The sequence below is a fragment of the Carassius gibelio genome, chromosome A2, assembly GCF_023724105.1.
Source record: "Carassius gibelio isolate Cgi1373 ecotype wild population from Czech Republic chromosome A2, carGib1.2-hapl.c, whole genome shotgun sequence".
NCBI lineage: Eukaryota > Metazoa > Chordata > Actinopteri > Cypriniformes > Cyprinidae > Carassius > Carassius gibelio.
Window position 1 is genome coordinate 49,531 of NC_068372.1, and position 16,372 is coordinate 65,902.

At 37.7% G+C, this 16,372-nt stretch overlaps 1 protein-coding gene across 1 annotated transcript; it reads right to left on the reverse strand.

The window, feature by feature from the left end:
• Window positions 1–296: 296 nt before the first annotated feature.
• On the reverse strand, window positions 297–6,074 carry LOC128024009 (eomesodermin). The gene is made up of 7 exons (XM_052610687.1): window positions 5,887–6,074; window positions 3,848–4,435; window positions 2,520–2,674; window positions 2,321–2,442; window positions 2,003–2,161; window positions 1,871–1,932; window positions 297–1,184 (listed from the first exon to the last, which is right to left on the reverse strand). Exons 2-7 carry the CDS (start codon window positions 4,348–4,350, stop codon window positions 449–451), a joined length of 1,737 nt encoding a protein of 578 aa, XP_052466647.1. The 5' UTR covers window positions 4,351–4,435; window positions 5,887–6,074; the 3' UTR covers window positions 297–448.
• Window positions 6,075–16,372: the final 10,298 nt, after the last annotated feature.

The following is a 16,372-nucleotide window of genomic DNA, read 5'->3' on the forward strand; positions in this document are numbered from 1 at the left end:
TATTTGGAGATTTGCTATATTGTGACGTTTTGATCTAGTTTGGGGACATATTAACTAACTATTAGCTACTTAAAGAGTGTGCCTCAATAAACTCATAAGTATGTGCTTCATAAGTACGTTAGAATTGTTCTCTAAACTGAAGTGTTACTGAATTATTATTATTATTATTATTATATAGTTGTGGAAAAGGCACCAGTTTTCTGAATATTTTTTTCCATTCTGTCATGTTTGCATACTTTAAATTAATTAATAATATTCAGAAGAAAACAGATGTTTTTCACAAAAAGAAAACCCAATCCAAAACAGCAGTGGTTTAATGCATACAACAGCCTTTTCAAAATGACACATCATCTACCTTTGGACAGAAAGGATTTGTTTGACAATTTAATAAATTACAAAAGGGCCAAACTGATGAACTGAAAGCGTTCAGACGGAGACGGAGGTGTCTCTAGCTGCCGGCGTAGAAGGCGTAGTAGCCGATGGTCTTGGAGTTTGATGAAGTGTCCTTGGTGAAGGTTTCTGAGGCGCTGGAATCTTCACACTTGACCGTGAGAGAGTTCTCCGCTCCTGACTCGTCGAGGGAAACCCGTCTCCGTTTGCAAACCACCGAGTAAATGCTGGGTTCCTCAGAGTCTAGCGGTTTCAGAGACGGCGTGTTCTCCGTCCAGGCCACGGTCTGACTAACTGTGTTCCCTTCCCTAGATTTGTCTTTATCTAGCATGTGGTCGTCTGTGAGCTCTGTGGGACTCGGTCTGGGTGACCAGGGCAATCCGGACGCCACTTTTCTGGGATAAGAGCCTCTGGAGCCCCATCCAGCGGTGACGGAGGTGAAGGCTGCGTCTGGATAGTAGCCCAGCGTGTGTGCGCTCTGCAGAGGTAAGGATTTGAAGCTGTATGGTAACAGCGAGCTGGAGTAATCGCCCTCATACGCCGTCAGCTCCAGCTTGTTTGCACTGGTCTGCTGGACTGAAGTGACCAGCCACCTCTGAGCAGCTCCAGCGTCCTCCAGCGCAGGAGAAAGCATGCTGTTCGTCTGAGGAACCGTCCGCTCGCTGTTGTACAGGCGACTCGGGGTCAGATTGGTGACAAACTGGTCCTGCAGAAAGGGTTGCATTGTGTAGCGCGCGCGAGGAGAGTCTGACGGAGACGGAGTGAGTCTTTCACGCTCGGGAACCGTGTACATCCTGAGAGACCAATGCAAGAACACACAGAAGAACATGTTGGCTTCCTCAGAGAACAGCTCTTAAAACAACCACTGTAACACTTTATTTGAAGGGGTCCCTGTTAAATCATGCATAACTAATCCTAACCTTCACCAGCGAGTAAAGCATAGTTACATCTTTATTACACTGTAACAAGAATGGAATCAAACCATTTATTTCAGGATTTGTTTTTTTGGTTTCTTTAAAGTTCTTGTTTTTTTTCATAACCTTTTGTGGAATGTAAAGTTTCTAGGGGTGTTAAAGGTCATCAATTCCAATAAAGAACCTTTATGTATTTTTTAGAAGTGGTAAAGAACCTTTTCAGCGATCTCAATTCTTAGGACCATTTTAAGAACATTTAAAGAACCTCTCGTGGTTCCACACTCTTAAAAATGTTTCAAAATGAGGTTTTCACAGTGATGCCACAGAGGAACCATTATTGGTTCCCAAAACCCCTTTTAGCTAGCGGTTTATCTTTTCCTTATCCATTTTCACCATGATTTCATGAGGGGAAAAAAAGGTTTTTGTTTTCTTTAAATATTCCCCAGAACCTCAGTGGAATTTCAAGTTTCTTTGGCTGTTAAAGGTTCTTCATGGAACCATCGATGCCAATAAAGCAGCTTTATTTTACAGTGTATGGTGAACTATCATGAGAATAATATACTCACGTGTCATAATTATCTCTAAAGCCCTTGGCGAAAGGATTGTGGTCGATCTTGAGTTGCGTGATCTAGAAGAAGAAGAAGACAGAAGTAAGGGTCAGTCCTAACACACACACACACACACACACACTCTCGTACATCAGTGTTCTGATAGGCTGTCACAGCGATGAACTGGTTCTCAGGGAAGGTGAAGATCTGAGTCTTCGAGTCTCGTCCTGTGCTTTCGATTCCGTCGTCGGACACTTCGACGATGTGAAGCCTGGGCTGGTACTTGTGCAGAGACTGAAGGACGATCATCTGATCAACAGACGAAGATCAAATGAAAACAGAGCATGCATTTTTTAGGGCAAGCTGATTAAACTATTTTATCAAAGCCTAATAAGCAATGCACGCCTACATTTAGCATGCACGAATTATTTCGGCATCAGTGATTCTTCCTCTCTTCGCGTTAGTTACCTGTGCGGCGGTAGTATTCGCTCCCTTGTTGTTTGTTAGTTTGAGTTTCCCGAAAGAGATTTCTTGTCTCATCCAGTGAGCTCCTGTGTTCGGGGATTCAGGGTGGACGTAAATCTTATTTCCTAAAACAGATTTAAATGAATTAGGCTAATAATTATGCACATTAAATATATAAAACTATATATTTAGTCCTCCGTACCTTGCATGTTATTGTCGGCTTTCCCGCAGGTCACCCATTTCCCGCCCTGAAATCTCCAGTGGTTGGGATCGGCCAGAACTATCTCCACAAACACATTATAATGCGTGCTCAGACTCAAACCCGTGATGTTGAAGCTTAGAAAGGGGAACATCCGTCTGTCAGGAAAAACAAACACAGAATTAATGCAAATTAAATAAATAAATAAAAATAATAATAATAATAATATTTTTTGCAAAAATATATCTACAGCATTCAAAGGATATTAACGTTTATAAAGAATGTATATTCTGTTTAAAAAATCTAATAGCGCTATTTCAGGTAGCAGCATTTAAAAGAAAATCGAAAATAGGTTGAGTTTTGTGATAAACTGATGAATTAGCTATAACAGGTTTTATAACAACACAAAGCGCCTTTTTTCGCCATGTCAAAATCTGTGATTAACTAGCCTACAGAAACACTTGAAACCCCGATTTAATAAAAGTAGGCCATTTTAAAAAGACCCCCGATTTAGCCGCGTACATATAAAAATGCGTAGACTTATTTAAACACTCTAGATTAACCAACAGAATTCGATCCTCGCAAAAATCTTTACAAGTTATTTCTGTAATAAGAATAGAACTCTTTTTGAAGTCCCATCGACCGGCTGGTGTTCTTTACTTTAGACAGTTCTTAAAATGAAAGGTTGATTAAACGCGTCTGTTTGTTTCATTGTAGTTAACGTCATTATGGAACACCAATAGTATCAAAAATATTTATGACAACACGAGCGCGCATACTGTTGCTATAGTAACACCTTAGTTCTTCTGGTCTAATAAATCATAGCCTATTTGAAAACGCATTTCTGTAATCAGAATATCCGAAACTTTTTAAGATCCACTTAACAGGTTGTTTGTGATTTGGGTTACTTTACAATTGTCATTTATTAACACAAAACTGTTTATTTGTCTATTATTATTACTAGGCTATTTACCATTATTATAAAACATCTATAGCCTCACAAATATTTACCACAGCACAAATGCGCGTTGCTGTTGCGAGATCACCTGTTATTTTGCGCCAAGTAAAAATACTTATATTATTTTGATCTAAACTCAATTTAAAACGTTATTTTATGTACTAAGAATTTTTAAAACAGTTTTTATAATCCATTCACCCGGCTGTTTAATTGCATTCATTTTATATATATTTAATTATATAAATTATTCTTATAATAAACTATTGTTCAAACCCGTCTATTTTGTATTTTAGAGCATCATCTATCATTTAAAAGAAAAATGTGACTCAGTTTCCATGGTCCCCTGTTCCGAAGCAGAGGTGTGATCGCTCACCTGCCCTGTTTGGTGATGATCATCTCGGTTTGGTGTCGGTGGAATTTGAGCCACAGCGGCCGGTTGCACAGATACACCTGAGCTCGGAGTCCCGCTCCGGACAGAGCCACGGAGCCGATACCGGACCCGGAGCCCTGGTACGAGTGGTAGCTGTTTCCAGAACCCTGTCCGAACTGATATCCCGCGCCGAAGTCACCGCGTCCCGCGCACAGAGACTGACAGAAGCCCGCGGAGGGAAGCACGGAGCCGTAGTGCAGCGACGCCGCGTACCGCGATCCGTCCGAACCGGAGTACACGCCTCCCGTCTGGCTCGTGTACGGAAACAAGGGACTCTCCTGCGTTTGCTGCGTCGAGCCCATCATGAAGTATCGGTTGGAGCCGAGTCCGTCGAGTATGTACCGGCCGCCGCCCGAGAGTTCGTCCTCACAGATGATCGGTGACACTTTCCTGCTGTCCACCTCCGCGCTCGAGGTCAGCGCAGATCCGGGTCCTTCACCGGACATCTGTGGATGTTCTGTCAATCCGAGCTCTTGATCCGAATCCGTTAATAACTCGATCGTCGTCACTTACCGTCGGGTCGCGGCATCACTGCAAACCACAGAATCAGTGTGTGCATGTCAATCAAATCTAAATGAGCTTTAAAAATAAATATGAATCTTCTCTAAACAGGTTACACACTTGGCTGTTTAAATGATTCGGTTTCAGAGCGCTTTAATTTCAGCGACATTGAGAACAAAGTGAAACTTTTTACTTTTAAGGATCTGAAATAATGCAATCCTCCATAGAGATTAAAATAATAAAATAAAATGATTTTATTTCATTTAATTAGATGTTTGTGTATATTCATCATACTTTAGCTGGTAAATTAAATATATAGGCTATGTATTTTAAATCGGCGAATTGTTTATTAGTCCTATTAGATATTCGTTCTTAAAATGCTTCCTAGATATCACTTTATTATTTTCTAAAAGATGCAGGCAAGCAATATTATTATTTAGCCTAATTACGTTTATAGCATAACTGTTTAATAGCATTTAAATAAAAAATGTTATGTGCTCGTCATATCATCATCTGAGACTAACTGTTCCTCGTTATTATATTTACCAATCTGTTAATGATATTATTCAGATTAATATAATAACAAATAATAACAATTTTATAAACATGAATCATTAAAATATAAATCTTTGGCGCTTTCGTTTTTTTAAAATTCATGTTTATGCAATCTAGATTTTATTAGTGTGATGATGTTAATTAATTCTGCCTTTAATAAATGAACAAAAAATACTTTAGACCTAATAGTTCTCTGCGTTAGATTTAGAAGTTTATATAGGCATATATATATATATATATATATATATATATATATATATATATATATATATATATATATATATATATATATATATATATATATATATATATATAAGATTTAAGTCTTGCATTAAAAATGATTGCATAAACGCATTCTGCAAACGAACACGTGTGTTCCGACAGTAATCAGGATTTAACAGAAACTGTGTTAATATTTTCGGAATGACACATTAATTTGTGCTTCATTAGACATAACAGAAATCTAGTAAGCACAGGTTGTTGTTGTTGTTTTTTTCTATGCGAAATATATTTTTTTCTTTTACAGCCTATTTTTCAAAATGTTGCAGGGAATCTGTGTGTAAAAAAATGAACATCTAATTCTTACACATGAGGTTTCTGATAAACAACAATGAGTTTCTGGGTCCAGCAGGCAATTCTAAATATATATGTATATATATATATATATATATATATTTAGAATTGCCTGCTGTATATATATATATATATATATATTTAATCATATATCACTGTTTTTTTTCTGAAATTAAACGATGTTAACTAGATGACAAATGATGGTCAACACGTTCTCGTTTATCACAGAGGATGGTTCTGTGTAAAACTAACAGACCATCAGTTCTAGTTGGAAAACACATCGAAGCTTTTTGTTTAGATGCAAAATAACACTAAATATGATCATGCATTGTTTAAAAAGATAAATAACTTACCAGTTTCATCTTCATATCCTCCACAGATCGAGGCTGAAACGCTCTGGTGTTCAGACTGAGAAGAACCGATGCTCCGAGAACGAGAGGGTGAGAGAGGATCCGGGTGATCGGGTCACTGACACTCAGAGGAAGAGGAGAAGAACCGACCGAATGACCGACTGACTGACCGACTGAAGCAGCTGTCATGCTGCTGCTGGATTTATTGATTCCGCTCTCGAGCGCCTCCCATCGGTGGTGTATGACATCACAGCTCAACTCTAGGCGCGTGCGTCAGGAACGCCTGGTTTCTCTCGCAGTGCGGTTTCTTTTTTAGGTCGATTGCACATTTCTTAAATTATTTTAGAATCACCTTTGTACTTTTATACTCCAAACACGTTTTAATATATAGCTTAACAATATTATAATTTGGCGAAAGGCTGTTGACATCTATATCTATTGAGTATAAGTGAAAGCAAAACCAAACTGGCATACAATCAGAGAAGAATCACTGTGCACACAAATGTGGATTCGAAGTTTCTTATGGGGCAGTATTTAAATTGTCACATGTCGTAATTTCAGTCAATTTAATATTTTCTAATCTTGAGATTTTTATGATCAGAAATTGCATTTTGGATGTTTTATAAAGTAGTTGATTTCTCTTTTATTTAAGTCTATAATGGGCTGTTTGATAGTGTGATCACAGCTGTGCTGTTCATCATGTCAGAGGTCATCAAATGCTTCAGACAGATGTTAAACATTAAACTTCTTTACCTGAACGATGAAGCATCGCACCTTAAATTACACGCTTTAATTCCAGAAATGAGAATCGCAAAATGCAACCACAGTTTCTTTTCAGTTTTCACAAATATGATTTTACCTAGGATTAGTGAGATGTGATGTGAGCTGAAGTCGGAGGTGAAGCTGGTTTCGTGCGGTTGACAGCCACACTGGAGTGTGATGCTAAATCGAGGCTCTGTTTTCTTGGGCCTTCTCCAAAATGATTAGAAAAAGTGAAGCACCGTTGTGACAGTTCATTCCTGATCGAGCGGATGCAGCAGGAGTTCTTCTGATCATCCATAGCAGTGATTCAAAATGAAACTGATCTGTCATAAAAATAACAAAAATGAACACAATTCTTGACTGAGGCTCCATGAAGTCAAACACATGAACACGTGTGGCTTGAGATAGTTTGAACATTTTGTATACTAAGTAAACCATGTTCCAAGGAAACAGATTTGTTTGTCTTGATATCTCTTTTTTCCACTGACATTTGATCAGCAAAAGAACAACAACCAAATCTGACCTGATCTGTGAGATCACGGTTATTATTTATCATGAGGAGTGTCTCCATTTGATGGTGGTAGATAAATGAGAGGGAGTGATGATGTCAGAGAAAGACTGAATAAAGAAGAATAATAAAAAAGATCTGGTCCTTCAGAGTAGTGTTTACTGATGAATTCTTCACTATAAGGAACGTGAATGAGAGGAAGTTCTCTAGATGAGGTCTGTGTTGCACGACTCTAGCAGGAAATAAAGAAGACTCTCTTCACACTTGTGAAACAGACAGGTTTACCTCCAGCATTTGGAGAATTTATTTATGATTGAGTCGTGAGCAAACACCTGCACATGAGGAACAGAGAGAGAGAGAGAGAGCTGCTGGAGACAGCTGAACACCTCGACGTGTGTGTGTGTGTGTGTGTGTGTGTGTGTGTGTGTGTGTGTGTGTGTGTGTGTGTGTGTGTGTCTGTCTGTGTGTGTGTGTGTGTGTGTGTGTGTGTGTGTGTGTGTGTGTGTGTGTGTGTCTGTCTGTGTGTGTGTGTGTGAGTGTGTGTGTGTGTGTTTCTGTGTGTGTGTGTGTGTGTGTCTGTCTGTGTGTGTCTGTGTGTGTGTGTGTGTGTGTGTGTGTGTCTGTCTGTGTGTGTCTGTGTGTGTGTGTGTGTGTGTGTGTCTGTCTGTGTGTGTCTGTGTGTGTGTGTGTGTGTGTCTGTGTGTGTCTGTGTGTCTGTCTGTGTGTGTCTGTGTGTGTGTGTGTGTGTGTCTGTGTGTCTGTGTGTGTGTGTGTGTGTGTGTCTGTCTGTGTGTGTCTGTCTGTGTGTGTCTGTGTGTGTGTGTGTGTGTGTGTGTGTGTGTGTCTGTCTGTGTGTGTCTGTGTGTGTGTGTGTGTCTGTCTGTGTGTGTCTGTGTGTGTGTGTGTGTGTGTCTGTGTGTGTCTGTGTGTGTGTGTGTGTGTGTGTGTCTGTGTGTGTCTGTGTGTGTGTGTGTGTGTGTGTGTGTGTGTCTGTCTGTGTGTGTCTGTGTGTGTGTGTGTGTCTGTCTGTGTGTGTCTGTGTGTGTGTGTGTGTGTGTGTGTGTGTGTGTGTCTGTGTGTGTGTGTGTGTGTGTGTGTGTGTGTGTCTCTATCTGTCTGTGTGTGTGTGTGTGTGTGTGTCTCTCTATCTGTGTCTGTGTGTGTGTGTGTCTCTCTATCTGTGTGTGTGTGTGTGTGTTTCTCTCTATCTGTGTGTGTGTGTGTGTGTCTCTCTATCTGTCTATCTGTGTGTGTGTGTGTGTGTGTGTCTCTATCTGTGTCTGTGTTTGTGTGTGTGTGTGTGTCTCTCTATCTGTGTGTGTGTGTGTGTGTGTGTGAGCACCAGAGCAGCACACACTGGCTGTCACCTCTCCTGCTGAAGGCAGACACACAGGACGGTTCTCTCAGGTGTTGACCAGCGTCTGTGGCGAGTTTCCACTAAATGCTTCAGAAGACTTTGAACACACAGCTGTGAGAGTCAGGCTCAGACCCAGCTGGCATCTGATCACAAACCTCAGTCTGATCGTCTTACACATCTGTGAGGTTTCTCTCGCCTCTTCTTCTGGGTTCCCATGAAGGCTTTGACTGAATTCATCAGGAGGCCGAGCTTCTTCGAGAACAGAGACCCTCGGAGGATTCACCTCAGCTTTACCTTCACGTGCTTCTCACCGCCGGCATTTCTAAACGTCCTGAAGGGCTCTCCAGTGACCCGGAGCTGTAAAGCCCTGTTACCTGCGGTGAAGACCAGGGGAAATCTCTGCTGAAGCTTCCACTCTCAGACTGTGGGAGGTGTCAAACCCTGGAGAAATCATCATTGTCTTCGGTTTCAGATTCAATCCTGCCTCGTCACTCCGGTTGTGATTTCTCTGGCTCTTCTCAGAGAAAAGCCTCCACACTCCCACAAACACTTCTGCTATGAGAAAGCTGCCATCTGCCCCAGCAACACTTTGTCATGGGGTTCTTCAGGCCTCGTCCTCTTACCCTTTACAGATGAAACGCTCTGCCAGGCCTCACGGCTCTCTAGTGTCTCGCTTCACCGAGATTTGAGATGTTTTTGGTCTTGATTTCCAGCACAAACATCTAAACATTCTTAAATCTAGAGATGCTAAATGACATGAGATTAGACGGCTTGTTTAATAAGAGTTTATGCTTAAAATAAAAACAAAACAATCTGCCGATTGCGTTCATTTCAAGATTTTGGTCTATTATGCTTCCATAAGCGGTCTTCTCTCGGACTAATGGAAAGAAAGCATCAATAAAACACACATTTAAGTGTTCATTTAATCGCCCTTCATCTAGTGCTTGTCTGTCTATTTTCTTCTTCACAGTTTAATTCCTCTCTATATTCTGAAGGTTTGTTGAAACCTCATTCACATTTATCTCCTAAAAACATGGTGAAAATGGGTTTGTTTTCCGCCTGTTGACAGTATTTTCTGATTAAAAGAGAAACCCTAAATCTGTGAAACCTGTGTTTTAACACAATCACATAATTCTGAATATGAGTTTATACAACGTTCAGATTTATTTACTGGAGATGTATGCAAATTAGTGCATATTTAATTAGGAAACAATTTGTTTAAAACTAAAAATGCAAAAAATAAAGGTTTGCAATTCAATAATGTGATCAACTGGGAATATGTTTGAATTATTTCATTGTTTATTGTTTTTTTCTAACACGATTGGCAGACGGCTTGATTTTTATTTCTAAGCACGAAAAGCCATTTTCATCTTATGCCATTTTGCATTGTTTGGAAAAATAATAATTAATATTTTTATTCTACTACTTGTTTGTTTACTTGTTATAAAACTGACCCTCTAAGATTAGAGTCATCTACTCATTTTCTATTCAATTTACTTTTACTTACAATAAAAGATAATAACTTGACCCTCTAACACTAGTTGTCTCTAATGTATGCCTTCCATTTATTACAAGAAACAAAACCTTGCTTCATGAACTCATTTACTGTTGGATTTGCTTCTTGTCTTCATTTGTAAGTGGCTTTTTTTTTTTTTTTTTTTTTGAGAACTAGAGAGAATATTACAGTATGTAACTGCTGCATGCACTCCATCTCCTCGTCGCTCAGACGGAAGAACGTGACGCAAGGTTTGAGGTTCGATTAAACCAGGAATGCATGAAGGGATCAGACGCATGGCTTGAATGCAATGGATAAGATGCACGACTGTCGTCTCGATGCTGCCAGAGAGTTAAGGGCAGCAGACAGTGGGGAGTTTGCTCAAATACTCGCTTCCCCTGCGCTTTCTTTTTGACACGTCTAAAGGGTCCTTTCTGTCACGATGCCACTCTTCCCTGTAGAGTCCAGGCGGGTGGAGAGAGCCCGTGACCCCGGCACCAATGTCTTGGCAGCGAGGATTTACAGGAGCAGAAGGGCAGAGCGCCGAGAGCTGCCAGATACACGACAATATGATGCTCCAAACACAAGAAACGGCCAGTTCTGTTGGTCCTTTCTGTGCCATCTTTCTCTCTCTTGCATTATTTTTCCACCGACGCACATTAAACCGAGAGCAAGCCCAATCCAGAGCAGAATGCTTCCAGACTGCGATGCGAAGCGACAGACCGACGGACAGAAAACTGGGCGAGTATTTGGACGCCAGAAGGTCAAGCCCCTTTCTGACCCTCCCTTTTCACCCCCCATGTCTATATTTATGGTCTGCTCCTGTCTCATGTAAGGAACAACAGCAGGAGCGGACCATCACATTTGGTCCCCAGCGTGGGGGCCGTTGGTAATCCGACGCGGTCCAGCTTTCCCACCGAGCCGCTCTTCTGCTTCTCTGCGAAGATTCCGGCTTTCCTCATTTGCATCTGCTAATTAGATCCTGTTAGCATCATTTTGTACACGACGCCCCTCTAAAACAAATACATCCACTTGTAAAGAATATAACGATGCTGTTAAAGATACTAATTGACTCATGTAAGAGGGAGCATCTCCCATTTTATCCGTGTATTCCCGGATGCTTTGTCCAATTAAATATGGACTCTTGGAGGACTGAATATTTATTACTCGCTCCTGACCAGCCACAAAACACACACCAGTCCTCGAACTTTCCCAATTGGGATCTTTTGAGAACATTCTTGAAACTAACCTTATCACACTGTGGGGAGGTTTTTGCTACAACCTTAAGACAACCCTTACAGAACATTGCCTAGTGGTTGTTTTAGGGTTTCTGACCATAAAATAACATTCCCAGAGCATTTCAGGAAGTTTGTTTTGTAATAACCTAAAGATAACCTGTACATTGTTTTATAACGTTACGTTGCAGAATGGTACAGAACCAACAACCAACCTTCCTGTTGCTTTTTTTTAGAATAACCCTAACTTCTCCAGGACAGTCTTACAGTGGCACTTTGTGAAAAACAATTTAGCGCAGGTTCTGAGATCTATTAGCATTCTGTGGCTCTTCTCGCTGGCGAATGCAGTCGAGCTTCATTTGAGTCATTGATTGATTTATTGTTTCTGCGGTTAATCACTTTCCCAGAGGTATTTTGTAAGCTCTTTATCTTCACAAACTTAAGCCAGAGGTAATTAATCCGATTTCTGTGGGTGCGGCGCAGTAATGCATCATGAATCAAATATCAAGCGTGACCAGGACATCAGTAATAATCACAATCTGAAGGTATCAGCTTCACTTCATCAAAAGTTCAACCATTTGTGTAGTCTGCATGTCTAATCATTTCAGAATGCGTTATTATGATCTTGTGGAATACTGAAACACATTGCTACAGACTTTTGATTTGATACCAGCTTTCATTTTTCCACTATGCATGTTTAATCAGTTTACCTGTTTTGGTTTTAACTGTGGTAAAATCGCTGTAATGCACGGCCTGGAGTGGCTTAATGCTTTATTCCTTTTATCATCCAGAAAATGAGAGTATTGATTCTTGAAACATCTTCTATGAAAAAAAAATGCTGATCAGTTCATACCTTTTAAATCTATTTATATGTATAATCTTTTTTATTATTAATTCTTGAGATTCTCTTTGTTAAATCATGCCTCCCGTGATCTTCTGTATGTGCTTTCTTACAGGTCAGATGTCTTCTTTCATGTGAAGGTCGTGGTCTGGTCCTCGAGGCGGCTGCGATCCGCTTCTGTTTTCTGGATATGCTCAGGTCTGTCAAAACCACTGGAATCTTCCCTCCTGTTATGTTTGGAGATGCTCGCCTTGTTACGTTTAGCTGCCTGGCGTAATCTTGAGCGATAGAAAGTGGCAGCAGAGAGAGACGAGGTTAAAAGGGCCTTCAGAAGCGCCTGAAGCCTGAGGTTGAGGGGGAAAAATCACCTTGAACAGAGATTTACAGGAACACTTCACCCAAAAGAAATCAGCATTATTTTCTCACTCACATGGGTCCAAACCTCTATGTGCGATTGAAAATGTCTCATTTTTTCTTTGAACTCTTTCAGTACAATCAATGAAAGATTTATTGTAGAATTGAGGGGAAAAAAGATATAAACGTAATTGTTAAATATAAATGCAGAGTTGTGAAGGGAAATTGCAGAATTAAGACAAGTCAGAATTGTGAGTTGAAAAACCATAATTATTGTAAAATTTAGGAGAAACGTTAGAACTGGAAGATAAATGCAGTGTTACGACTAATTAATGTGCCTTCAATGCAGAATTGTGATGAATTATTGTAGAATTGAGAAAAAGAGTCAGAATTGTGAGCTATAATTGCAGAATTGCATATAATTATTGTTGATTAGAGAAGAAATGCCAGAATTGCGAAAGAGAAAAAAGCTTTATTGTGGAGAATTATTGTAGAATTAAATGTCAGAATTGTGAGATATAAATGCAGAAATGTAAAGGATTGCTGTAGAATTGAGAAGAAGTGTCAAAACTGTTATATGAATAAATGCACAAATGTGAAGTATTGTAGAATTGAGAACATCAGAATTATGAGAGATAAATGCAAAATTGAGAAGAATTATTGGAGAATTGAGAAGAACAATCAAAACTGCAAGATATAAATGCAACATTTTAATTATTGTAGAATTAAGAAGAAGAGTCAGAATTGTGAGATGTAAATGTAGAATTGCAAAGAATTATTGAAGAATTTAATAAGAAAAGCGAGAATTGGAACATATAAATGCAGAATTACATAGAATTTGTGTAGAATATAGAAGAAATTCCAGGATTGTGATCTAAAAATGAAGGACTGCATAGAATTACTGTACAATTAAGAAGAAATTTCCGATATGCAAGATAAAAATGTAGAATTAAGAAGAATAGTGGTAGAGTTGAGAGGAAGTGCCAGAATTGTGAGATACAAATGTAGAAATGTGAAGAATTATTGTAGAATTGAGAACATCAGAATTGTTAGAAATAAATGCAGAATTTTGAAGAAAACTCGCAGAAATAAGAAAAGTCTTAATTGTAAGTTGTAAAATGCATAATTATTGTAAAATTTAGAAGAAACGTCAGAAATGGAAGATAAATTCAGTCTTCCAACTAATTATTGAAGAATGGAGAAATCAGAACTGTGACATCAATGCAGAATTGTGAGGAATTATTGTAGAATTGAGAAAAAGAGGCAGAATTGTGACCTATATTTGAGAATTGCATAAAATTATTGTAGATTAGAGAAAAAATTTCAGAAATGTGAGAGAAAAAGCTAAATTGAGGAAAATTGTTGTAGAATTAAGAAACATCATAATTATGAGATATCAATGTAGAAATGTGAAGGATAGTTGTAGAATTGAGAAGAAGCGTCAAAATTGTGATATGAATAAATGCACAAATGTGAAGTATTGTAGAACTGAGAACATCAGAATTATAAGAGATGCATGCAGAATTATTGTAGAATTGAGAACAACAATCAAAACAGCAAAATATAAATGCAAAATTTTAATGATTGCAGATTTAAGAAGAAGAGTCAGAATTGTGAGATGTAAATGCAGAATTACATAGACTTAATGTAGAATTAAGAAGAAATGCCAGTATTGTGAGATAAAAATGCAGGACGGCATAGAAATATTGTAGAATTCATGGAAAATGTCAGAAATATAAGATAAAAATGTAGAATTAAGAAGAATTGTGGTAGAGTTGAGAGGTGCCAGAATTGTGAGATATAAATGTAGAATTGTTAAGAATTGTTGTAGAATTCAGAAGAACAGTCATTATTGCGAGATTAATTTAAAATTGTGAAAAATTATTGTAGAATTCAGAAGATGAGTCATAATTGCAAGATATAAACCCTGAATTGTGGAGAATAATTATAGAATGGGGAAGAAGATATTAGCGTAGAACTGTGACGAATAATTGCTGAATTAAGAAGAAAAGATTTGCGAGATAAAACTCAGAATTGAGAGATGAAAATGCAGAATTACCAATAATTATTTTAGAATTGAGAACAAAAGTCAGAATGGTGACAAATGCAGAACTGTGAAGAATTTCCATAGAATTAAGAAGAAGAGTCAGAATTGTGAGATGTAAATGCAGAATTGCAAATAATTATTTTAGAATTGATAAGAAGAGTGAGAATTGTGAGATATAAATGCAGAGTTACATAGAATTATTGAAGAATTTAGAAGAAATGCCAGAATTGTGAGGTAGAAATGCAGGACAGAATAGAATTATTGTAGAATTAAGAAAAAATGTCAGAAATCCAAGATTTAAAAAATTAGAATTAATAAGAATTGTGGTAGAGTTGAGGAGAAATGCCAGAATTGTGCGATATAAATGTGAAGAATTATTGCAGGATTGAGAACATCAGAATTGTGAGAAATAAATGTAGAATTGTGAAGAACTGTTGTAGAATTCAGATTACGAGTCATAATTGTTAGATATAAACGCTGAATTGTGGAGAATTATTATAGAATGGGGAAGAAGATATTAGCGTAGAACTGTAAAGAATAATTGCAGAATTAAGAAGAAAAGATTTGCGAGACTCAGAATTGAGAGATGAAAATACAGAATTATCAAGAATTGTTTTATAATTGAGAACAAAAGTCAGAATGGTGACAAATGCAGAACTTTGAAGAATTTTCATAGAATGAAGAATAGGAGTCAGAATTGTGAGATGTAAATGCAGAATTGCAAATAATTATTGTAGAATTGATAAGAAGAGTGAGAATTGTGAGATATAAATGCATGCAGGACAGAAAAGAATTATTGTTGAATTAAGAAAAAATGTCAGAAATCCAAGATTTAAAAAATTAGAATTAATAAGAATTGTGGTAGAGTTGAGGGGAAGCACCAGAATTGTGCGATATAAATGTGAAGAATTATTGCAGAATTGAGAACATCAGAATTGTGAGAAATAAATGTAGAATTGTGAAGAACTGTTGTAGAATTCAGAATACAAGTCATAATTGTTAGATATAAACGCTGAATTGTGGAGAATTATTATAGAATGGGGAAGAAGATATTAGCGTAGAACTTTAAAGAATAATTGCAGAATTAAGAAGAAAAGATTTGTGAGACTCAGAATTGAGAGATGAAAATGCAGAATTATCAAGAATTGTTTTAGAATTGAGAACAAAAGTCAGAATGGTGACAAATGCAGAACTTTGAAGAATTTTCATAGAATTAAGAAGAAGAGTCAGAATTGTGAGATGTAAATGCAGAATTGCAAATAATTATTGTAGAATTGATAAGAAGAGTGAGAATAGTGAGATATAAATGCAGAGTTACATAGAATTACTGAAGAATTTAGAAAAAATGCCAGAATTGTGAGGTAGAAATGCAGGACAGCATAGAATTATTGTATAATTAAGAGAAAATGTCAGAACTCCGAGATTTAAAAAATTAGAATTAAGGAGAATTGTGGTAGAGTTGAGAGGAAGTGCCAGAATTGTGATATATAAATGTAGAAATGTGAAGAATTATTGTAGAATTGATAAAATCAGAACTGTGAGAAATAAATGTAGAATTGTGAAGAATTATTATAGAATGGGGAAGAAGATATTAGCGTAGAAATGTAAAGAATAATTGCAGAATTAAGAAGAAAAGATTTGTGAGATAAAACTCAGAATTGAGAAATTAAAATGCAGAATTACCAATAATTGTTTTAGAATTAAGAACAAAAGTCAGAATTGTAACAAACGCAGAACTGTGGAGAGTTTGCATAGAATTCAGAAGAAATGTCAGAATTATGAGATAAAAATTTGGAACTTTAAAGAATAATTGTAGATTTGAAAAGAAATGTCAAAATTGGGACAATTCAATTTTATTTATTTATTTTTATTCCATGGTGGAAATAAGCT